Source organism: Camelus ferus, chromosome 2 (genome assembly GCF_009834535.1).
Source record: "Camelus ferus isolate YT-003-E chromosome 2, BCGSAC_Cfer_1.0, whole genome shotgun sequence".
In the NCBI taxonomy this organism is placed as follows: Eukaryota; Metazoa; Chordata; class Mammalia; order Artiodactyla; family Camelidae; genus Camelus; species Camelus ferus.
The window spans coordinates 47,646,163-47,672,471 of record NC_045697.1 but is presented as its reverse complement, the minus strand read 5'-3'; the positions used below and the strand labels follow the sequence as shown (position 1 = coordinate 47,672,471).

General features: G+C 39.1%; 1 protein-coding gene across 3 annotated transcripts in view; it reads left to right on the top strand.

Annotated features, from left to right (window-relative positions):
• The window catches only part of FRAS1 (Fraser extracellular matrix complex subunit 1), a 408,901-nt gene that overhangs the window by 144,403 nt on the left and 238,189 nt on the right, over nt 1-26,309 (top strand). For all 3 annotated transcript variants that reach the window (XR_004311717.1, XM_032457269.1, XM_006192889.3), the window contains exons 3-5: nt 6,112-6,219; nt 12,201-12,293; nt 25,267-25,426. Coding sequence is in view for 2 of the 3 variants with exons in the window: in XM_032457269.1 (XP_032313160.1) it covers nt 6,112-6,219; nt 12,201-12,293; nt 25,267-25,426 (361 nt within the window). In the remaining variant the exon portion in view is untranslated. The remainder of the gene's footprint in view (nt 1-6,111; nt 6,220-12,200; nt 12,294-25,266; nt 25,427-26,309) is intronic.

Below are 26,309 nucleotides of genomic sequence, written 5' to 3'. Positions count from 1 at the left end.
TTTTAATTATAAAAAAGTATTGTATTCTACATACTAGTTTGTAATTTGAAAGCATAGCTTTGGGGTTGCTTTATTTCTTCTTTCTCATTTTTGGCCTAAGAAGCCCAGGGGATTTAAAATGAAATGAATTAATCAATAATTAAAGTAGGGTTATTGTACCATACAGATGAAAGAAAATTTAAGTTGACAGTTGATATAGTGCTATTATAAAATACTATAATTTCCCCCAAGAAATTTGCGTACTGATGAGGGATGTATTCATTGTTTATTTTTAGCATTAAACAAGTGTTCAATAAATACTTAACCAAGTGAATTATTTTTTGTTGTAGTTTTTCAAAGCCCCTTGCTCTTACTTTAAGATATTTGAGGATGGAGGCAATATATTATCTGCAAGAACACTTTATTCACTTTATTATTGAAAAATTTGAAAGCCGTTTAAAATGATCATATTTTGATTGCTTTTTAGGTTTGTTGTAATCTAATCCTTTAATCTGTAGTCTAGTGAAAAACTATTTTAAGACTGTTTCTTTTGCAGAGTGTGTTAGATTGGAAGAGAGGATTATAAAGTGATGGAATTGCTATAGTAACATGGAAAATCTGTACAATTTACTTTACAATGTTATTTCTTTGGACTTTATGGCTTTATCCAGAGTTTTAGCTATTGAGGAACTCCAGTATCCCTACCTTCATAAAGCAATTTTATGGCACCATAGAAATTGATTTGTAAAGTTTTAAACCTGAAAAATATATGGCCATCTATCTAGGCCTTGGTAGAGGGCTCATTTTATTTAAAATTAACCATAAATTATTTACTCTCTAAGGACATTAATATAAGGCAGTTTTTTTGGACAAATCCAATGCCTAGATGAAGAAACATTTTCATTGTAGTTTGATTCCAGTGAAATAATAACCTTCAACATTATGGAAATTTTGTAGTGACATCATTTAAGCATTGTTTTCTCAAGACCTCACATCAACTGGGGTATCTTGAGTCATGGGGACAGATATTTTCTTGAGGATAAGCAAGTTCTCAGCCAACACCCAGGAATTATGCTAGGGCAAGGGGCTCAACAAGCATAAAACAAGCTCTCCTTCCTGGAAGAGTCATAGTCTAGTAGGAAGACAGATATGTGAGCAAACTGAGGAATACTTCCTGGGCCCCAGTAAATTTAGTTTTGAATTAGTAGGAAGAAAAATTATGTTTCTGTGAATTAAAGTGAGAAATTATTCCACGTTTTTAGAACACCGTGTGTGGAGTTCAATAAGTAGGGTCCAGTGACTGAGAGCTGCTAAAAGGTATACCAGACTATTTTGGAGTCTAGGGTCACTGAGGAAATAGTTGAGATGAAGGGGAGAATTTGATGCCCAGTGTAAGCATGCCACATCTGGAGAGAGTAGAGATGACAGGTGCCTTAGAGCCATCATTTGCTGAACTGATGTGGCCATCTGAGGTCTGAGTGAAAAGGAAGAGGCTTTGCCAATGACCTATGTAGTCTTGAAAATGCAATCTGTGGTGTCATTCCTTTCTTCTAATGCAACATCCTGAGTCTTCACTGCTAGGGTCCTGACTAACTAGTAATTTCACTCTGTTTTACCTGTGTTGGCCAGAGTGGGAAGATGGGAAAGTCAAGCTACTTAGGAAATGTTTAGAAGATATTTGTTTGGTTTACTGTACACCTGAAACTAACATTGCAAATCAACTACACTTCAATAAAAAATAAAATACAAAAAAGAAGATACTGGCTCAATGCCTGTGACATTATAGAAAGCAGTTGGATTAAAATAATTACATGAGAACGTAAATTAATGAGCCTTTCACTGTAAGTTCCAGATCTCTTTTAGTACATCATTTCATTTGATCCTTTCAATAACCCTATTTGTTTAGTACGTTATTATCCCTACTTTACAGATGAAGAACCTGAGACACAGACACCATCACTTGATAACAGACTCACTGTTAATGAATGGTGACACCAAGATTCAAGTCCAGCAGCCTGGCTCCAGAGCCCAAGTTCTTAGGTCTTAGAAGTTTGTGAATTTGAGCCAATCACTCAATCTATCGCATCTCGTTTCCTCATCTGTTAAGTGGGAATAGTTATGACCATAACAGTGCCAGCTTCATAGGGTCATCATGCCTGTAAGAGCTTTGCGTAGTGCTGATGTGCGGTTACTTCCGTCTCTGCTGGGCCCAGCCCTCCGGGATGAGGGCAGAGGTCAGGGAGCAAACTAGGTCACTCTCCTGCACTTACCCACAAGTGCCTTCTCCTCTCAGCACTTCCTGTCGGCATAAGTGGTCAATAAACAGTAGCCGCTGACTTTGTGAAGTTGTCATTTTTGTTTACTCTGTGTCCTGAAGCTGATACTGTTTTCTTAACTCAGCAGGGAAGATATATGACATCGTGCTTGAGAATGAAATTATTTTTCCCTTACCTACGTATCATTGCCTTTTGGGTTAAGTGTAAACTGTAGTTGGCAGACTACTGCCAATTTTCAGAGGCATGTGCTGTAACAATAAAGAGAAAGAAATTCTGACCTATTCTGAGTCAGGTTCTAGTAGTCATCTGCTTTGACCCAGGTTTTGTATGAATTAGCCACTGGGAATGTAATCTCACCTCAGATATATTTTATATTTCTTAAATGACTTTGGGTTTGAAGCACATTACCTAAAAGATTATGCATCTAACATTTTTCCTCACAGAAGGGTGACTTCATTTTTCCTTGGGAATACAGTGCATGTCTGTGTAAATCTGCACCTGTTGTTGGCATGTCATTGTCCTTCAGAGAAACAGAACTAATCAGAGACGTGTGTGTGTGTGTACTTGGAGAGGGAGAGGGAGAGAGGAGGAGAGGAGGGAATTTATTTTAAGGAATTGGCTCATATGATTGTGGGGACTGGCAAGTTTGAAACCAGGAGAGCAGGCCTGGAAACTCGGGCAGAATTTCTGTGCTACAATCAGAAAGCTGAATTCCTTCCTCTCCAGGAAACCTCAGGTTTTGCTTTTAAGGCCTTCAGCTGATTGAATGAGGCTCATCCATATTGTTGGGGATAATTTCCTTTACTTTACTAATTATAAATGTTAATCACATCTCTAAAATACTTTCACAGCAACATCGAGGCCAGTGTTTGACCAAACAGCTGGTTGCCAGAGCCGAGCCAAGTTGGCACAGAAATTAACCATCACATTTGGTTTCTGCCTTTTTGTGTGACAGCATCCTTTACTAGCATCCACCATTTTCCCAGCTCATCCGCTTTCAGGTCAAAAATATTCTGTGACTCTGTGAAGAGCTTAGAAAATTCCCTCATTCCTCCCCCAAAGTGTTTGAGTAGCACTTCAAATATTAGAGGACAAAAGGATAAGGAAGTGTAGAAAGGAAGAAAAAGCCTTCACTAAGCAACTTGTGAGCTGTGAACACTTGTTTGTGCCAGGCCCAGGACAGTGCCTGCTCTGAGGTGCTCACAGTCTGGTCTGGCCATGCTAACATTAGATGTGAGTGCAGTGAAGCAGGACAGTGTGTGCAGGAAACAGGGGTCACAGAGAAGCTGTGGGGAGCCACACCCCACTGGGGGTGCAGTGTTCAGAATTAAGGGTTAGGAAATGATTTGTCCTTGAGGCTGAAGGTTGAAAGAAGTGTGTTGGTTTGCAGACTCTTTGGAGAAGTCAGGGAGAAGTAGGGATCCAGGAGGAGGGTAAGACGTGAGACCAGATGAGGGAAGCTGGGGCTTTCTGATGCTTGACCAACTTGAGTGGGTGAAAGTCTCAGGACTGTGAGATTTACCAAGCCTATGGAAAGGGGAGCGCCAGATGATGGGGTCTGCACTTTATCCCATCAGGGGTAAAGATGAGCCATAGGGTAGTTTTAAAGCAGAGAATAATAATGGGTAACACTCTTAAAAGAGGCTTAGTGTTTAAAACTCAGCCAAATAGTATGGCAGTTTTCAACCCATGAGAAATAGGAATTTGGGTTCAGAAATCTCTGGGAAGATGAATTTCACTATAGTCTGTGGTATCTTCACCAGTTCAATTCAAAGTCATCCGAGCAGCCTTTGAAAGGACAGAAACAGGTCTCTGTGAGATCTGTGCTATACTTGGATTCAAAGTTACTTCAAAATGGGCACATTTGACTTCAATTGTGTCCCATATTTTCACTGCAAACATTTTTGTTGTGAGCAGTTTTACCCCACAACTAGTTGGCATTGGACAATTTTGCTGTAAAAGATAAAATAGAAACAAAAGCAAAATAAAAGAAGAACATTAAAAGAACATACTGAAACATGAAAAATTAACAAAATTTTAAAAAGATTTTATTGTGTAAAATACAAAAAGCATTTGAACATATTTAAAATGCATGTAGATTAATGGTTATAGTTGTATCAGGTGTATCTTAGAGAAAGCGGTGATACTTCCTTTCTCAAATCCATCGTTAAGGATTCAGGATCTAACATCCAGCATAAGTTCTTTACGATATTAAAAAAAAGATCTGCTGTTAAGTCTGTTCAGATTCCCCTGGAAGTAAAACAAACAGACGAGGGATGCTGTTATTTCCCATCAGTACACACAGTGTGTATAACTGGTGGTGCACATCTGGACTACATTGAAACGTTCCAGCACATGCCCAGTCCTTACACTCCACCAAGTCATCTAAGTCAGAGTCTGCGCCAAACCCCAAATTCTGTCTACATCATGTCCTCCACTATCAAATGGCGAAAAATCTTCACCATTTTCAAGAAACTTATCAGGAGTCGGGTAATGATTTCTTTCTGAGGAGACAGGAGAAGCTTGATTCTTCTTTTGCCTCCAGTTTCTAATATTATCTGATAAATTTGGTAAAGACGGCATTAGAGAACATGACATTGAATCTAAATTAGCCAAAGAATTGAACATTGATGCTCTGGAAGACTGTTGCGAATTGGTAGCCACCTCTTTGATACTCACCGTAGCTGGGTACTTTTGGTTTTGATGGGTGGAACGAATGACTGTGCTCAACAAAGGATTTGCAAAATGATATGTTATTTTCTAGTATAGCGTGCAGTCTGAGTTTATGCTCTCCTGTTTCACACTTCCAGTAAGTTTTCTCATCATCACATTTCATATCAAGTCAATCAATATACATAGCTGTTATCATCTACTATTTTTAAGCCCGCCACATCTACTCGTCACTGTGTAGACCATTATGCAGTTTACTAAGATTTCCATAATAAAAAAATGGGAGTATCTTGTCAACTGAGAAGGGAAACCAAACTGTCAACCAGTTATTTTATCTTTTACAGCTGAATTGTCCTAGGGCCAATTCATTGTGTGGCAAAAACTGCTTCTGGCAAAGATTCTTATGAAATACCTAGAACAAGATTCAGTATGGATTCAGTATGCTGGTAGGTGGGAAATTGGAAAAAAATTTCTGAGACCTTTCTACACTGAGCCCTGCTTAAAATTCTCTGCTTATGACTATTACTTTCCTTTCCAGTTTGTTGAGAAATATCAGTTTCATCCATTTATGTTTATTTAATACCCTCCTGTTCATAATCCAAAACAATCTGTGAGCTCCTTACATGTGCTTCACTTGTGCCCCATGCCTAGTGCACAGCTGAACATGCAACAGCCACTCAGTGTGTTGCTTGATCTGCCTTAAAAATATCGAACTACTTACTCAAGTCTCTGTTCCTAATGAGCGTCAACATAGATAGTAGCAAAGTAAAGTGTGAGGTGCTGACAGTATCCAGTGGCAAAAGCTGCTCTTAGGATGCTGGTTGGTGCTAGTCCAAGTGCCGTTTTCCTGTGAGCGCGCTCTGATGGTTTCTGCTAGTTAACAGCAAAGAGAAACTTCAAGTCAGGGAGCAGCTTGTCTCCTGAGGTTTCTGTCCAATCGATTGTTTTTACTCCGGGTATCGACAGCTCTCTGCTGCATGCCCTTGTCTGTAGCTACGTGGGTTGACTGTGGTGACATGGATTACTGCCTCTCAGGGTTTAATCAGTGCCCAGCAAGCACCATGTATGCCTGTGACTTTCCTTTGCCTTTTAATTGTTCAGGCTGTGGGGCTGTTGATGGTGCCGCTTTCGTGTGCTCATACCTTGACGGATCAGTTTTTAACTCAGAGCTTATGCTTCTTTGCAGGATGCCACCATTTGGAAGCCTGATTCATGCCAGAACTGCCGTTGCCATGGTGATATTGTTATCTGCAAACCTGCTGTTTGCAGAAACCCTCAGTGTGCCTTTGAGAAGGTATGGTATCCTAATTGTTTTCTAAGTGTAAAGTCAGGGAAGGTAGGGTTTTTGCATTTTTTCAGTCTTCTGGCTTTGACATTTATCCCCATCCTTACTTGCAAGCTTTATGAAATGCAGGAGAGAATTTTAAACATATCATATCTAACAATATCTTAATTTCTGTTTATTGGGCATTTACTCTGGACCAGGCACTCAGGTAAAGGTTTTATAAATGTTATCCCATTTAATATTCTGTTGGTTACTAATCTTTATCCCCACTTTGCAAGTGAGGAAAGTGAAGCCTAGAGATTTTAGGCAACTTAATATGATTATGCAATTAATAAACTGCTGCCCAGAGACCTTCCCCAGGTCTGACAGATGTCAAAGCCATCACACCATTTTACAAGCCATTGAATGTGTTGAAAGTCAGGGTTGACTTCTCAAAGATGATTTTCTAAAGACATTATTTGTTGTGCCACTGGTGGTATCATTGTGCTGCCTTTGGGCCTCCTAGGATCACAGGAGACATTTTGACTCAGGAAATCTGGTATTTAACCAAGTGGGTGAGGGATATTTCCTCCCTTCCCCTTTGTTAAAATTTTTCATTTTTTTGACTACACATCTATTCTGTTTGAATTTTTTTTTTGAGGTGCTGACTCTTTTCTTTTTAAAGTGAACCTACTTACAAAAAAAAAAAAAAAGCTTAAGCTTCAAAGTTGAACATTTGAAACTCCTTAGAGAAAACCAATTATTTTCTTTAAAAAGCAGTCTGTCAATTTCATGAGCACAGTTTATTTTTCTAATTTTCTCCTTTCCCGCCCCATAATAGTTAATCTTGAGTCTTTGTACCATCTAATGCTGAAAAGTTTCTGTTTGCTTCCAACATTGGAGCAAAAGTTCTATATATCTTTAAGAGTATTTCTGAAAATAGATATATTTCTGAGAAGCTGTGCGCACATCAAATGTAAGATTTGATAATATTTTGTTGTATGTTATGGGGCTTTCTATTTTATGGAGTAAATACTCCTAAAAGATCTCTATTTTGCTTGCTGAGTAACTCATGTCAGAATCTGAGCTAGTTTTGTAACGGCCACAAAGACATGACCTTTTCCACATCACGTGAATAATTGCAGTATCATGGAAGAAGCCCTGAATTAGTTAGAAGACATAGACTGTAATGCTGAAAACTAAATGTGTTCTATCCCAGGGGCCAGCAGACTAAATCTGGCCTGTCACCTTTTTTTGTATGACTTGTGAACAAAGAATGGTTTTGACATTTTTAAATAGTTGGAAAAAACCAATAGAGAACAGTTATTTTGTGATGTGAAAATTATGTGAAATCAAGTTTTGGTATCTATAAAGTTTTATTGAAACCCAGACACACTCATTTGCTTAAATATTGTCTATGGCTGCTTTTGTGCTACAAGGACAGAGTTGTGTGGTTGTGACATAGATTATATGTGGTCCCCAAGGGCTGAGATATGTACTATCTGACCCTTTACAGAAAAAGTTTCTGCCCTTTGTTCTATACCAATTGTGAGTTTGCCCCTTCCTAATTTGTTCTCCTGATTTTTCTCATCGCAGTAAATGGCAACTCCCTTCTCCCACTTGCTCAGGTCAAAAAGCTTAGCATCATCCTCCCCACTTTCTCCCCCAACCCCATCCAGTACATTAGCCAGTCCCCCAGCTTTTCCATCAAAAAACGGTGCATCCCAAATACAGCTTCTCTGCTCTGACTCTGGTTCCACCTGTTATCACTTGTTACCTGCATTCTCACAGTAGCCTCTTAACTTGTTTCACTGTTTTTGTACTTGCCTCTTTCTGTGTCATCTTGATATAGCAGCCAGGGTGATCCTATTAAAATTTAAGTCAGATTGCGTTGCTTCTGTCCTTAAACCCCTCCAAGAGCTTTCAGTGGCTCCTCTTCTCCCTTTGAGTAACTTCTCATGATTTCCTGTAAAGGACTATTGTACCTCTCTGATTAGTGGGCTCCTCCCCTGCTCCCTCTGCTTCAGACACCACGCCTGCCTGCTAGTCCCTGGATTTGTGCCAGCCATAGTTCTGCCGTTAAGGCCTCCACACTCTGCTGTTCCTTCTGAAATTGTCTATCTAGTTATCTGTCTGTCTGTCTTTTTTGTATGTATATATGTATGTATGTATGTATCTATCTATCTGTCTCTCTATCTAGATCCTTTACTTCCTTCAAGTCTTGCTCAAATGCCATGCTATTCAAAATTGCAATTCTCCACCCACTACCACTACCACACATTTCCTATTCCTTTTCCAAGCTTTATTTTTCTTCTTGGCATTAACTGCTATCTGACATACTCCATATTTTACTGATCATTCTTGTTTACTGTCTTTTTTATTCACTGTATATCCCCAGCACCTACAATATCACCTGACACAAGGTAGGCACTCAATAAATATCTTTTGACTGACTGACTGAATGAATGAGAGATGAAGCTAGAGAGTTGGTAAGTTCAAGGTTGTGGAGAGCCTTGCAGGCTGTGCTGTGGAGCTTGGAATTTTATTTCTAAGATGATAGAATACTAATGAAGGTTTTAAGGCATGTGGGTAGAAGGGCCAGCTTTTTTTTTTTTTTTTTTTTTTTGAAAGATCTTTCTGGTTTTTCAAAGATAATGCATACTATTGGAAATGAAGAGATCAGTTCCGAGGCTGTGAGAATAACCCAGATGAAAGAATGAGTCCTGAATCAGAGAGAGGGCAGTGTAGGGATCAAGAGGAAAGGGCAGGCTGAATAAATATTTACAGGGTAAGTCAGCAGAACTGAATGAAGGTAGGAGGATGAGAGAAAGGAAGAGGAAAGACAACTCACATATTTATAGCTTGATGACTAATTGGTTAACTGAGCTACAAACTGATATTGAGAATATAGGAGAATGAGGAGAAGCATCCCATCCAGGAGGAAAATGACTGTTTCAGTTTGGGCCACGCTGAGAGTGAAGTGTTCGTGGAAGAGCCAGGTGGAAATGTCAGAAACGCAGCTGGATATATGAGTCTAAAGCTCTGAGGAGAAGACAGGGTTGGAGATACAATGTGGGTATCATTAACAGGGAGACAGTGTGTAAACCTTTAGAATTAATACGTTCATCCAAAGAGATTGTGTGTAAAAATAATTGAAGACCAAGGATGGAATTTGGGGAACACAGTCATTTAAGGGGAGGTGAATGTAAGAGAGGAAACTTAGGAAGGTTAAGAAGGCATGGTCAGAGAGGTGAATGGTAAGAAATGATCAGAGAAGAGAACAGTGTTATGGTAGCCAGGAGAGTAGTTTCCAGAGAGAGTTTGTGTCAACACTGTTGATCCCAGGTAAGGGAAAAAGTGGGAGAAGAATTTAATATCATCCACTGACTTTGGCAACATTGAAGTTGGCGTCAGTAAAATGGCAAGAGTGGATGCTCTGTTACCAAGGTTTGAGGAGTGGATGGAAAGTGGGAGAAGGAAGGCCAAGTAAAGGCTACTCTTCAGGGAGCTTCACTGAGAATGGAAGAGAGAAATGGGACATTAGGTAGACACTGCTACATTTATAAACTTTCTTTGAACCTCCCATCCCCAAGCATCAAGCCTCGTGTGTGCCGCCATGGTGCTTGTGTGCACCCTTATTACACCCTTGACCCAACTGCAAGTGCTTGCTTATTTGTCTGCTTCTTCCTCCAGACACTTAGCTCCTTGAGAGCAGGAATATGCCTTCTTCATCCTGCAGCCCATCAAACGGCATGGCATGGAGCACACAGGAGATGCTTAGTCCAAATTTGTAGAATAACCAAACAAGGGAAGGGAGAGGGTTTTGTTTTGGATTTTGATATTACTACGAAAGAGATATGATCACCTTGGGAGTAAAAGGGGGATAACCTAGACAAGAGAGAAGTTATGGGGGAGAAGGGAGACAGAAAGACAGAATGATAGAACTAGAAGAGTCCTTTTGAATTTATTTCATCAGATTTTCTCAATTTATAGACAAAGAAACAGACTTTTAGTTGTTTAGTCACTTGGTCAAAGGCACAGAGCTAGTCAGCGGCACAGCCATGACCAGAATCTAGTCCGTGGCTTATGACCCAATGTAATTTCTACTCCACTACATTTTCCCTTGTGTTTTTCTGGAGCATGTGTTGTTATTCAGACGTGCTGTGGTACACTTACTCATGGGGTACATTTATTCACGGCACAAGTTAATGAATCACCATTGTACCCTAAACCAAATTATTATTGTTATTAATAGTAACTTGAGTTCCTATCTTTTTTTAAACTTTAAAAAGCCCTTTGTAATTTATGTTTTGCTTATGGATTGACTGGAAATAACGTAGTAGTGTCAGTGGCAGTTCTGATAGATACTTGTATCTCTCTATCATCTATCTATTCATTCAATATCTATACATAAGAGATTTTTAATTCATACCCTGTATCCATGTGGAATAGCTACCTATGTAGTTAGACAAATAGGGTCAGAGAGAGACAGAGACAGAGACAGAGAAAAGTTGAGAGAAAGAAAACAGGCATCGGAACCTTGGCTGTCTACCCCCACTCTGTCAGGACCAATCTTCTCTTCAGGTTTTCTGGAGAACAGGTATGCACAGAGGACAATGCCATGCAAAGAAACGCTGCATTACATCGTGGGGTTGCAGCTGCAAACGTTTGGATTATCTCATTTTCTATCTGTATGAAGTTCTTAGTGGAAATTAGAGTGATCTATTTTCTACATTTACTGTCTCGGTGGAATTTAGGCAAGGTTAACTTCTATTTGGGGCTCACATGACACATTTGTGAATATTCATTAATGTTGCAGCATATGTAGCATTTTATAAAACCCCATATCATATAAGTTTTATCCCTTATTAAGCAGATAAGAATTTGGTGATCATTATTACTGATGTATTTATCTGTTTAGTGGATTAACAGTTGTGAAATTACAGTCCCATTTCCCATCCACTTTTGTGCATGCTGTTATATAAAATTAAATTCTTTTGTAGGTACAATTTTTTTTAATGGAAGCAGCCCAAAATAACAAAGAAACATTAATACATACAAAACTTTTCAAATTTACCAGCTGAATTCTTTGTAGACTTTTATTTTGTGGACAAGTCATGATCTCCTGTTTATTGTAGGATCCTCTACCATTTTTGATCAATACCACGAATTACCTGCTTTGCCACATCCCTAGACTTGAAGAAATGCTAAGTGGAAAAAACAAGATAAGTCAGAAGATCTAATAGAAGGAAAATTGGGCCTCAAAGACAAATGTTTGTGCCATAGTTTTAATAATTTTAGAGAAACAGATCCTTCACAGTGGCCAATAGATGGTTAGTTAACATGTGACAGCTTCCCAATAAATCCTAGGGTATCACATGGAGGCCCATTCCCTTGATAGTGTCACGTATTGATAGAAAACACAATTGCAATTACAGAAGCCTTGATAAACAATGTAGATCTTTTTTGGAGCCCAGGAATTCTACCCGGCTCCCCACGGTACATGTGATACCCCCACGGCAATGCTGTTTCCTCTCCCAGCTCTGTCCTTCGGTTACCTGCCCCGTGCGCTCTGCTACTCTGTGTCCCAGGTGAAAGGGAACAGTGGAACTTCAGCTCCCCTCTGCTGGCTGCATCAGGCCTCTGTAGGATATTAGAAGACCTGCCAGCTCTGTGGCCCCCCCTGATCCATGTCTTCTCTTATCCCTTTTGGGGAAATAGAGTTCTTCTCTCACCCCAGCTGCTTTTCTGGTGTGACGCACAGATGGAGCATTTCTAGTGAATAAAATTCTTCACTTCATTACATGTGAAAAGATGGAGACAATTTTTAAGGAAATCACTTTCACAAACGGGTTCGTTTTATCTTTGAGAGCAGCTCATCTTGACAGAGAATCCTCTTTGTTAGTTTATCCTGTTTATTGTTGTCACCCATGGAAACTCCTGAGATGTAGCGAATCTGACATGACTGTTTGCTGCTGCTATTTGACACTGAGCTGTTTTTAAATGCTTAGGGAGAAGTGCTTCAAATACCCGCCAACCAGTGCTGCCCTGAGTGTGTGCCGGGGACTCCCGGATCTTGCCATCATGAAAAGAAAATCCACGCAGTAAGTATTTTCTGACCCGTGGTTGATTCTGTGTCTGTAGCTCATTGACAAGGGAGGGCTGAATGCTAAACTTGTGTTGACAAGAGAGGATTTTCTTTCTTTCTTTCTTTTTTGGTTTGGGTTGTGGAGGATCTTAAGCTCATTTGACTTTCTGTGGGCATTTAGATTTCTCGAATAAGATTAAAACTGTCCTGTTTATTCCATAGCCCCCATAAATATTTGTCAATTGAATTTGTGTCTGTAGAAAGAATAGTCTGAGAATGTTTGATGAAGAAGCCGTGTTGCTGAATAGTGCAAGGACCGGCTTCCCTTTGGGTACCATGTATGTGTTTTCACTTGATAGTTACAAACAACCCTGAGTGGGTTAGTAGAGCAGATGTTATTACTCTTGTGTTAAAGATGAAGAAGTCGAATCGCAAGAGCTTAAGGTACTTCCCAGTATCTTACTAATAAGTGGTGTGACCTGGTCTTCTTACTCCTCATTCAGGATGCAGTTTCTAAACTTGAGCACTATTAACGTTTTAGGCTTTATTTTGGGGGGCCATCTTATGTATTGTTGGATGATTAGCAGCATTTCTGGTCTCTACCCCACCAGATAGCACTGTCCGCAGTCTGACAACCAGAAAATGTCTGCAGGCATGGCCAAATTTCCCGTAGAGGGCAAAAAGCTCACTTCTCCCCAGCCCCTTCCCGTTTAGAATCACAGTACTGGAAATCAGTACTAAAGTTCTTTTATTATACTTCCTCATTCCAGATCCTGTAGGATTAATTTAGAGATATTAAATACTGATTTAAAGGGATCATTGCAAGATTTATAATAGAAATTATGAAAATAGGATGGCTACAGTTCATCTCCGCTTGTACCTACATGTTCCCTTGAGGCAGCAGGTGAGGTTGAATGTGATAGAAAGAGGCTCTTTGCTTTAATCCTCATCTTCCACCGGATACAGAACTTTCCCCAAGTTAGTGTCTCTACCCATTCAGGAGAGAGCATAGGTTAGCCGGATTTGATATATCCACTCTAGGCTGCTATTCAGCGTGTGTACCTAAAACTCTGTGAGTACAGTGCACTTTCCCCGTGGGACAGGATCATCTCACTCGAGCCCCTGTCTCCACATTACCTGAGGAAGCCACTCTTTCACTTCTGCACAATGTACTGCCGAATGACACCCAAGCAGGATGTACATCTTCACACCGCGTGTCATCCTGCGCTGCTTGATTCAGTCTGTGTTATGGCGGGTGATGGAAATTTGCACATCACACAAAAGGATCCCCTGTGAAATGGAAAGTGCTGCAGGGCAGAGTGATGATGGAATTAATGCCAGTTCATTATGATTGGAACAGGTGTGTGGTGCAGGGTCAAGACCTTAAGCTGAATCTTTCAAGTGAGGGAGCCCCAGGATCCAAAATAGGGCCAGGATCTGGAGGGACAACAAACATCTTAAATAAGAGGTGGTACCAGGACATGAGACATCAGAGTTCAATTAATCTTAGCACTCAAATGGCTCTAATGACACTTGTCATTTGTTTGCTCGTGTTATGTTTGTGCACATGTGCAATCTTCTTATCTTTTTTTTAACTTTTTTTTATTGAGTAATAGTCATTTTACAATGTTGTGTCAAATTCCAGTGTAGAGCACAATTTTTCAGTTAGACATGAATATACATATATTCATTGTCACATTTTTTTTCGCTGTGAGCTACCACAAGATCTTGTAGATATTTCCCTGTGCTATACAGTATAATCTTGTTTATCTATTCTAATTTTGAAATCCCAGTCTGTCTCTTCCCACCCTCTGCCCCCTTGGCAACCACAAGTTTGTATTCTATGTCTATGAGTCTGTTTCTGTTTTATATTTATGGTTTTTTTTTTTTTTTAGATTCCACATATGAGCAATCTCATATGGTATTTTTCTTTCTCTTTCTGGCTTACTTCACTTAGAATGACATTCTCCAGGAACATCCATGTTGCTGCAAATGGTGTTATGCTGTTGGTTTTTATGGCTGAATAGTATTCCATTGTATAAATATACCACATCTTCTTTATCCAGTCATCTGTTGATGGACATTTACGCTGTTTCTTTTACCATTTTAAATTGAAGTATAGTTAATTTACAATTTATGTTAGTTTCAGGTGTGCAGCAAAGTGATTCAGTTATGCATATATATATATATATGTGTGTGTGTGTGTGTATATATATATATATATATATATATATATATATATATATATATATTCTTTTTCAGATTCTTTTCTTTTATCGGTTATTGCAAGATATTGAATATAGTTCCCTGTGCTATACAGTAGGTCCCTATTTATTTTATATATAGTAGTTTGTATCTGCTAATCCCAAACTCTTAATTTATCCCTCCCCACCCTCTCTGCTTTCCCCTTTGGTAACCATAAGTTTGTTTTCTATGTCTGTGAGTCTATTTCTGTTTTGTAAATAAGTTCATCTGTATCATTTAAGAGGCCTGATAGCATGGACAATTTTTTTCTATCTTTATAGTGATCTTCCTTGCCTCCCAGGTGAGACACCTGGCACTTGGCAGTGAACTTGTCCCAATAGGTGCTCAATAAAGATCAATGACTGGAGGACTCAAACAAGAGTAAATCCCTCCTCCAGCTTATCCATGTCCTTGTCCCAAGGGTATATTGTTCATTTGTGCGGTGGATCGGTTCAGGGACCACAGATCTGCCTATGCGTTAGCTAGAAATCCACTTGGCCTCCTACTTTTTCTGGAAGAGTTTAAAAAGTCCTCCTCCCTGCCTCCCTTGCACTTCCCCCCTTCTGCTGTACCGCATCACGCAGAAAGCTCTAAACCAGCTAAGATAGGTCCATGCGTTGTTTTCCCACATGCAACTCTCAAAATATACTCCCCCAGAAAGTGTTATAATTAAGTTTCTGGTACTTGATGTAACTGAGAAGAAGTCTGAATTTCAGGAACTGTGGCTTGAAGGAGAAATAGTTTCTGGTGGTCTACTTCAAATAGGAATAGAAGAATGGTTTTTTTCAAATTGAAACAAAAGTCTCCAATTTTAGTCTTAATAAAGTTAAAGTGATCGTGTTTCTTGTCTTCCTGTCCTTCCTTTCTCTCTTTCTTTCTTCACCTTTCTAGATTGTTGCCAAAATCTTGTTATTATTATTCATTTTCTTGAGTGGGTGAAATGCTTGTCTGGGTTGGGACTGAGACTCACCTTGTCACTTGCATCACTATATTTCTTCCTGACTCTTGGAGCCTTTTCTGTCTTGCCCTGTCTGCTTGCTTGGGAAGCAGTTTCCAGAGCACTTTCCTGTCCCACTAAAAACAGTGGTAATTCTCTCTCTTTAGCCTCTGGCTTGCCTCGCGTGGGGTGGATTATGAGACTTTCTTCCAGTAGCTATAAAATAGCCTGGTGTTTTAAGAACTTTGGAATGGCGAAGTGAAGCTTCCCCCTAAGAGAGAGATTCAGAAGAGGCTTTAGGATAGAGTGAGTGTGGTGTTGGAGTGATGCCATCTCCAGAGAATGGAGCTGAAAGGAAGGAAAGTAAAGGATGGTCTGAGCTCCGGGCCATGTGAGGAGGCCACCTTTAGTGAAACAGCCATGCCTGGCAAGGGGACCTCCTTTGCGGGCATTGTGGGCAGCACCTTATACAACTGGCATTCCAGCAAGTCAAGACAAGTCCCCACATCTTTCTTGGAGGGAGGAAAACTCTTGAGCCTTTTGGCTGACTCCAGGTTATTTGAGATTTTCGCATGGGCTTATTACAGCCAGCATTTGGGGGACCATTTCATCCATGACCTCCCAAAGCTATCCTTGCAAATGAGCTTTTGGATCTCTGCCCAGCCTTGCCAACCAGTTAAGGAGAAAAGCCTGAAATATGTTTTCCTAAAGAGTGGGGGATTTCTTTTTCCCTGTTCTTTTCCCCACAAATTAGCTTGTGAAAGGGAGGAGAAAGGACCTTTAACCCCCTTTCTTTTCCTCTGTACTAATTTAACCTCAGCACCAGATAATATTGTGTCTGAGAAGATAGTGCTTGAAGAGTCACTGAAAAAGAAAGTGGCAGGTGGTGATGCCCCAGTGCCCACATCCGATTGAATCCGGAGCGTGGAGAGAGAGGTCTGCCTGTTTTGCCTGTCTGTGAGGCTAAAAGGAGAACTAATTTATGTGTGTGAGAGAAGAAATGAATATTGAATTCTGCAGCTTTGTTCTCTTCAAAGTAGAGGATGTAATTACAATATGCACAGAGCATCCCTAGATATTTAGTATTCTGGATCTATAACTTTGTAATGGCAACAAATTATATAAAGAAAAATTATTTTTTTTCTTCTGTCAGTAAACCAGGCAAATACTTTATGACCTTATCTTTCCTTTGGACTTATGTCAATAGCCAAGCTGACTTGTTATTTGGCTATGCAGAAGAATATATTTAAGATGTTGTCTGCAGAATGTGCTTTTGCCCAGTGTCAAAATCTCATGTTTTCAAAAGGTATTGAGATTAAGATGGCACAGCTAAAACCGGGTCTTGTAGGAGCATTGCTTTATGTATCCATTATTTCTTGATTTTACAGAGCTTTCTTTGCTGTTACAGTGCTAATGAAAAGTAAGACTTTTGTAAATGGGTATAGGGAACACTGTGAAATTTAAAATTGAGTATCTATCTATCTATCTATCTATCTATCTATCTATCTATCTACATGTACAAAAGCCCGTGAGAGAGGTATCACTGTTTTAGTGATAAGAGTGGGAGATGAAAATGGAGGGAACTCATGTGACTCATGTCAAAGGGAGAAGTGAGAGTCATTCCCCTCCATCATTCTGTGCACTTTGGATCACTGTCTGGGGCATCTGTGGCTTTGACATCAAGCAATGGGGTCTCCCTGGCAAATGTTCATTGTTATTCCTATAATCCTCAAGCTTATTGTGAAGAGAGACTCCCTTCCTTAATTTTATGTCCCTTGAGTTAGATAATAGATTCACATCATTCAAGAACTTGAAGGTACCGAAGAGATCAGCTAATAGAGCCCTCTCATTTTACAGATGAGAAAACTTTGGTGGTTGACAGGTTATTATTATAATTAAGTTCTGTGGTTTCAGTCTGAGAGGCGGTATGATTGCAGATGTTTAAGAAATGACAGTGTTTCTTAGTAGTAACAAAAACAAGCTCTTGTTTCAATAAAATGTCTAGATGTTTAGAAGCAATCTCCTAACTTTTAATAAAGATGTTCACTTCTAGTTGTTTTATAAGCAACCTTCTAATTCTACTTTATTTAAGATATATAAATGATTCATTAGATATTTTAAACAGTACTTTGCTCTCTGATGACAAAAGTGAATATTTGTTTATTGGAGAAAATTTGTGAAAATAGAAAAGTATGCAAGCAGAGAAAAATCCACTAGTAATCTCTAAACTATGAAAACCACTATTGTTCCCTTGGTTTTCTTGAAGGGTGGTGGCAATGAAGATGGATGGATGGATAGGTAGATAGAGATTTATGTTTTTACATATTGTATACTGTGTATCCAGTTTATGTCTTGCTTTTTTACATGACATTATGTTGTAAGTAGTTCCCCCACATACTCTTGGAGAACATGATTTCCTATTATTAGATATTTGGGTTGTTTCCAATATTCACTGAAAGATTTCCAATTTCGCTATAAAGAACAATGAGATGGAATTCTTTGTATTTAAACTTTCTTGTGTATCATTGATCATTTTTCTTCAGATAACTTCTTAAAAGTGAAATTAGCAGATCAAAGCATCTAAAGATTTTGTGTATTGAAGCTGTGACATCTATGGTCATTAAAATTCAATTTTAAGTTGTCTGTGTCTAATGATAAACCCAGGGGGAATATTACAGTTAGTACAGCTTCTTTTCAAGTCTGATTACCTTGGGTAGGCCCCAGCTGGCTGAGTTATTCCAGGTGCTAAAGTGAGAGAAAGCTTTGTGTAGGAGAATCCCACTCCACTGCAGCTCCCCTAAAAATAACTACTATGAATTTTAAACAGTTCCCATATCTGATATTAAAAGATATTATCTAATTTTATTTTAATTAATATTTTTTGCAGTTAGTAAAGCTGAATATTCTATAAACTTATTGCTACATTTTCCATTGGGATTTTTTTCCGTTTAGTATTGTCATCTGCAAATAGTGATTTTTAAATTTTTCCCTTCCAATTTGGATCCCTTTTATTTCTTTTTCTTACCTGATCACTGTGGCAAGGACTTCCAAAATTGTGCTGAATAAAAGTGATGACAGTGGGCATTCTTATCTTGTTCCTGACTTTAGAGAAGAATTTCAGCTTCTTACCACTGAGTGTGATGTTAGCTGTGGGTTTGTTGTATACGGCTGTTATGTTGAAGTATGTTCCTCTGTACCCACTTTGTTGACAGTTGTTGTCATAAATGAATATAGGATTTTGTCAGATGCTTTTTCTGCATCTTTTGAGATGATCATGTGATTTTTATCCTTTGCTCTGTTAACATGGTGTATCACATTGATTGATTTGTGGATATTGAACCATCTTGCATCCCTAGAATAAATCCCACCTGATTCTGACATATGATCCTTTCAATGTATTGAATTCTGTTTGCTATTTCTTTTTTTTTTTTTTTTAGGATTTTTACATCTATTTTATCCCAGATATTATCTTGTAATTTTGTTTTTTTGTAGTGTCTTTGTCTGGCTTCCCTTGTATGTGAGGCATTGTTTCTCTCTTCTTGCTTTTAAAATTCTCTCTTTATCTTTTGTTACATTAATGACATGTTTTGGTGTTAATCTCTTTGAGTTCATCTTGTTTGGGACTATTTCCTTCCCCAGCTTAGGGAAGTTTTCAACCATTATTTCTTCAAATAACTTTTCTATACCTTTCTCTCTTCTCCTTCTGCAACCCCTGTAGTGTGAATGTTAGTATGCTTGATGTTGTCTCAGAGGTCCCTTAAGCTATCCTCATTTTTTTTTTTAATTCTTTTTTTCTTTTTGCTGTAATGATTAGGTGATTTCCACTAGTCTGTCTTCCATGTTGCTTATGTATTCTTTTGTGTTATCTGCTGTTGACTCCTTCTGGTGTTGTTGTTGTTGTTGTTTTTCATTTTAGTTGTTGTATCCTTCAGTTCTCATTGTTTCTTTTTTATATTTTAGAATTCGGCAAGGTAGCAGGTTACAAGATTAATGTACAAAAATCAGTTGCATTTCTTTACACTAATGATGAATCAACAGGAAAAGAAAGTAAAGAAACAATCCCCTTTAAAATAGCACCCAAAGTAATAAAATACCTAGGAATAAATCTAACCAAGGAGGTGAAAGACTTAAACATGGAGAACTATAAAACACTGATGAAGGAAATTAAAGAAGACTTAAAAAAATGGAAAGATATCCCACGCTTCCGGATTAGAAGAATCAATATTGTTAAAATGGTCATACCGCCCAAGGCAATCTACAGATTTAATGCAATCCCTAGCAAATTACCCAAGACATATTTCACAGAACTAGAACAAATCTTAATAAAATTTATATGGAACTACAAAAGACCTAGAATTGCCAAAGCATTACTGAAGAAAAAGAAAGAGGATACAGGCCTTCCTCAAAAAAAAGAGAACAATCTCAAATAAACAATTTAACCCACCAGCTGAATGAACTAGAAAAAGAAGAACAAAAAAACCCAAAAGGCAGCAGAAGGAAGGAAATTATAACAATTGGGGAGGAAATAAATAAAATACAGATTAAAAAGACCATAGAAAAATTCAATCAAACGAAAAGCTGGTTTTTTGAAAAAGTAAATAAAATCGATAAAACCTCTAGCCAAACTCACAAAGAAGAAAAAAGAGGGAGCACAATTAGCAAAATAAGAAAGGATAATGGAGAAATTATAACAGATTAAATAGAAATACAGAATATCATACGAGAATATTAGGAAAAACTATATGGAACCAAACTGGATAACCTAGAGGAAATGGACAAGTTTCTGGAAACATACTGTCCACCAAGACTGAATCAAGAAGAAACTGACCACTTGAACAAACCGATCACTAGAAATGAAATCGAAATAGCAATAAAAAACCTCCCTACAAGTAAAAGTCCAGGACTGGACGGCTTCACTGGGAAATTCTACCAAACATACAAAGAAGAACTCATACCAGTCCTTCTCAGACTCTCAGAAGATCAAAAAGGAGGGAATACTCCCAAACTCCTTCTATGAAGCCACCATCACCCTGATACCAAAACCAGGCACAGACACTATCAAAAAAGAGAATAATAGGCCAATATCACTGATGAACACAGACGCCAAAATCCTCACCAAAATACTAGCAAATAGAATCCAACAACACATAAAAAAGATTATACATCATGACCAAGTGGGGTTCATCCCAGGGACATAAGGGTGGTTCAACATATGCAAATCAATCAATGTAATACATCACATCAACAAGAGAAAGGACAAAAACCACATGATCATCTCAATAGATGCAGAAAAAGCTTTTGATAAAATTCAACACCCATTTATGATAAAAACTGTCACCAAAGCAAGTGTAGAGGGAACATATCTCAACATAATAAAAGCTATATATGACAAACCTACAGCCAGCATAGTACTCAATGGTGAAAAACTCATAAGCTTCCCACTAAAATCTGGGACAAGACAAGGATGCCTACTATCACCACTCCTATTCAACATAGTCTTGGAAGTCCTAGCCACAGCAATCAGACAAGAGAGAGAAATAAAAGGGATCCAAATTGGAAAAGAAGAGGTTAAAGTGTCACTATATGCCAACAACATGTTACTATATATAGAAAACCCTAAAAGGTCCACACAAAAACTACTAGGGCTGATTGAAGAATTCAGCAAGGTAGCAGGTTACAAGATTAACGTTCAAAAATCAGTTGCGTTTCTTTACACTAATGATGAATCAACAGAAAGAGAAAGTAAAGAAACAATCCCCTTTAAAATAGCACCCAAAGTAATAAAATACCTAGGAATAAATCTAACCAAGGAGGTGAAAGAATTATATGTAGAAAACTATAAACCATTGATGAAGGAAATTGAAGAAGACTTTAAAAAATGGAAATATATCCCATGCTCTTGGATTGGAATAATCAATATTGTTAAAATGGTCACACTGCCCAAGGCAATCTACAGATTTAATGCAATCAAATTACCCAAGACATATTTCACAGAACTAGAACAAATCATAATAAAATTTATATGGAACCATCAAAGACCTAGAATTCCCAAAGCATTACTGAAGAGAAAGAAAGAGGCTGGAGGAATAACTCCCCCAGACTTCAGACAATACTATACAGCTACAGTCGTCAAGACAGCATGGTATTGGTACAAAAACAGACATATGGACCAACAGAACAGAATATAGAGCCCAGAAATGAACCCACAAACTTTTGGTCAACTAATCTTCGACAAAGGAGGCAAGAATATACAATGAAATAAAGACAGTTTCTTCAGCAAATGGTGTTGGGAAAACTGGACGGCAGCATGTAAAACAGTGAAGCTAGAACACTCCCTTACACCACATACAAAAATCAACTCAAAATGGATCAAAGACTTAAACATAAGACAAGATACAATAAACCTCCCAGAAGAAAATATAGGCAAAACATTATCTGACAGACATCTCAAAAATGTTCTTCTAGAGCAGCCTACCCAAGCAATAGAAATAAAAGCAAGAATAAACAAATGGGACCTAATGAAACTTACAAGCTTCTGCACAGCAAAGGAAACCATAAGTAAAACAAAACAACAACCTACGGAATGGGAGAAAATTTTTGCAAACGATGAAACTGACAAAAGCTTGATTTCCAGAATATAAAAGCAGCTCTTATGACTTAATAAGAAAGAAACAAACAACCCAATCCAAAGATGGGCAGAAGACCTAAACAAGCAATTCTCCAAGGAAGAAATACAAATGATCAGTAAGCAAATGAAAAAAATGCTCAATATCTAACTCTTTGTTGAACTTTTCACTGTGGTCTGTCATTCTCCCAATTCCTGTAAGCATCTTTATGATCATTGCTTTGAACTCCTTACTATGTAAATTACTTACCTTTGTTTCATTACATTTTTTTTTCTGGGGTTTTATCTTATTTTTTCTTTTGGAACAGATTCCTCTGCATCCTCATTTTGTTTGATTTTCTGTGTTTCTGTGAATCTGGGGAGACCATTACCTCTCCCAGTCTTGAAGGTGAGGCCTTGTGTAGGAGTGTCCCGTTTGTAGATTGTGTATGCCAGGTGGCCTTGGAAGGCCAGTTGGGGCTGGAGCAGGTGTGGGCTGGGGTGGGCTTTAGCGTGCTTCAGGCTGGGTTAGAGCCTCCCTGGCAAGATGCCTGGAGCTGAAGTGGGCACCAGCCAAGGCTCTCCTGGGCTGAGTTGGGGTTGCTGCCTTGATGGGATGGCTAGAGTTGGAGTTGGTGCAGGCTGGAGGGCATGCTGGGAAGACCTTGTCAAACTGGCTAGAGTGCCAGGTGTTTTTCATACTGCTGCCTCTGTGCTGGGACTCAGAGAGAGTGAGTTTGTGCACAAGCCCTTCAGGAGTGGAGTCTCGGTTTCCTGTAGCTCTCCGGCTTCCACAGCTGTGAGCCCCACCGGTTTTCAAAGCCAGTTACGAGAGCCTCTCTTCCTAGTGTAGGTCTCCAGGGCTGTGGTGCCCAATATGGGGCTTGAACCCCTCACTCCTCAGGGAGGACCTCCAAGTTTGTTATCCCATTCTGCTTTTGAGTTGCCTGCTGCGGAGAGGGGTCTCCTCCTACCCATCTCGATGGGTTTTTTTCTTTATATCCTAATTGTAGAAGAGCTGTTCCACTAATCTGCAGGTTGTTCTTAAGAGACAGTTGCTTTACATGTAGTTATAAATTTGCTGTGTCCATGGGAGGAGGTGAGCTTAGAATCTTCCTACTCTACCATCTTGATCTTGCCTCCTGTCTTGGATTTTTGTTTCTTCCTATTGCTTGTAAAGGCTTTGATGTAGTAGAGTGTAATTCTAATTAATATAACTTGCAGTTTTTAAAAATCAGTTTGTTATTTGCCTTTTAAATTTTTTATAGTGTATATTTGACAGACTTTAAAATTTTTAACTCATTGGAACCTATCAATTTTTCTCTTGTAATTTCTTCCTTTGCTTTTATGCTTGGTCCTTTCAAAGTGCAAAGGTCAATTGCCTGCTATATTTTATCAGTCAATAGTTTATTAGCAAGTTGTGAACTTGCCCATTATATGATGTACTAAATTTGAAATTTTATATTTAATTATAGAAGAAGTACAAGTTGATGGGAGGGGACTCGGCCTTGGCATCTACATCCATTACCACAATCACAGTCACACAGAGGTGTGAAAACGAATAGGAAGGCCGGAGATTCCTGCAGTGGAGAGAAGGGAGAGGAGTGAGCACCTCTTACCTGCCACCCTTCTTGCTGGCTCTTTAACAACTCCCTTGTTTAACCTTTATAATATTCAAGTGAAGGGAATATTGTCATACCATTTCAGTTTTTTAGACCAGGAAGCTGAAACTTAGAAAGATTAAGGCACTCATTCATAGTCCCCACAGCAGAGAGGGCTGAGCTGGAATCTGAGAACATGTATGCATCCAAGGAAGTACTTGGTTCATCCAACTCAGTGCATTCCTTGTATTTCTGCCCTCTGGTAGTCCCAGTGAGTCCACCTAAGGAAAGTAATCGTGATAGCAAGATGAGGACTTGGTTCCCAAATAATTGGAAGACAATGACTATGACTATAGTTGTTACAATAATAGCGTAAGTTCTTAGTATTCCAAAATGTCAGACCTGGCGTGCTTGCAACCTGCAGGGATTTGCAGAATAAAGAAGTACTGTCTTGTTTAGGTAAGACGGGGTTCTTTTGTGTTTGAAAGGGAATAATTATTCTGGATGCTGGCTTGAAGAGAGGCTAGAGAATGTTTATTTTCTATGTTACGACACAGTTGAAATCCTCAGATTATATTTGGGTGATTGAGCACCTGCAATGTGTGATGTTTTTAATGGAAGTCTATATATGATTTGTGCTGAATCAGATATCATATGCTACATTTAAGTGAGGCAAAGGAAGGCAGGTTCCAATATTTAAGAAAATGTTATAGGATGAAAACTTTTTTCATTAAGCTAATTATTTTCATACATCTTTTAAAAGGATTTCATACATCTTTCCATTCTGCCATTGAGAACATATTTAAGAGCTACTTCCCCAAGCAGTCAACATATTTGTAGTTTTTCGCATTCAGAGTTCAGCCCCCATCACTCTGCATCACATCTTGAGAGTGGTTCATTTACTTTTGGTACTTGGTAAATCACCTAACTCAAAACATGGTTCTGTTAGATCCCTGATGCAGTGCTGCCTTTGGGAATGCTGTACCCCAGCCTGAAGTTGACTAGGAGCGTTCTGCATGTGTAGATGGGCACCCTCACAAGGATTTATGGGAGAACTGGATTCGCCAGATGCCTCCTGCTGCCAATCACACTTTCCCTGGGGCCCTCAGAGCCTTGGAACAGGAGAGAGAGAAAGATGGGGGCAGGGAGAGATTGAGAACCCAAATATGGAAATGCATCAGGGTAAAAAGTAAAGGCAAAAAAAGAAACAGGATCAGAGTGAGAGCTATAGAAAATAATATAACTATTATAAAGAATTCAGTAGATACATGTGTACGTGTATGTATTTTACTTTGGTCTTCATAGAATTTTCTAAATGATGAGATTGGGGTAATTTTTATTTTCTATTTGTGCTTTTCTGAAAGTTTCAAGTATAAAATCTTAGGAATGAAGAAAGGAAAATGAAAGTTTATTTTTAAATTAGTCTCTGTCTGACTTGGAATATTGCAAACCCTGTTCTCAACCTTGCTAGCCTAGAGCCTTCTTCCATCCTTCCTGAGTTCCATCCTTCATTTGTTTGAAAGAAGGCTTACTTCTGTTCAGTCAAATGAAAGCTTGTATTCTGACAATAACCTTATCTTTCTTTCTTTTTCCTAACACACAGCATGGCACAGAGTGGGCCTCCCCCCCATGTAGTGTGTGCTCTTGCACTCATGGGGAAGTCCGGTGCACCCCTCAGCCATGCCCACGGCTGACGTGTGGACACCAGGAGCTGGAAGTCATCCCCGAAGGAAGCTGCTGCCCAGTCTGTGTGGGCCCTGGGAGTGAGTATGAGTTTACAGAGAGAGACATTCTTTTCCTCTGAGGTTTACCTGGGGACATCCCAGCTCTTCTCTTTCTTGCTCAGTGTGGCTCAGAGATCCCTAACCCCATTCTTTACTGGAACCTGGATGTAGTCTTGCACTTGGCAGGAAGCGATGTCAAAGAAAGTGAGGTTGGAACAAATCTTTAAGCTCCATTCCAAACTTGAGATTCTGCGACCCTCTGATTTATTATTTTGCCTTGGCCAGATGCATCCCTCTGCGTTCATAGCTCCTGAGAAAGAAAGGGAGGAAGAACAAGATCCTTTGATATGATTCCATGAGGCCAAGCTACCTCCGCCTGCCTCTTGGTGGAGAGAAGAACGAACAAATCACTTCTCCGGGCAGTATCACTAGCACTGAGTGTCCTGACTGGTCTTTGTGTCCACGCAGGTGGCATAACATCTTTCTCCAAAACACACTGAGCAGGAAGCAGGTATTTAATTTGTCTTTATGGCATCTTTGCTGTAGAGATTGTGCCTCCCTGCAGACCAAGGCACGGCTCAGCAAGCCCGGGACACACTTGTAGGTCTTCCTCTCCTCAGAATCCATGCTTGGTCTGAGTACCCCTTATTACATTTTAGGGATATATGTCCCTTTCCATTTTTATAATGAAGTAGTATCTACTTCACAATAAATACAAATTATTGTCATTGCTGCATTATATTCTGCCTTGGAATATAATCGCTAAAATGATAGTATTTTAAATAACACCTGGAAGCTACATTCTATTCTTGCCTTGTCCCTTTAAAAAGCCCTCTGATTTCTTTTTGATCCCCAGTTATTTCATTCCTGGCAACCATTTACCCTGGAGAACCATTCCAGGGATTCAAAATTGTGTTAGGAA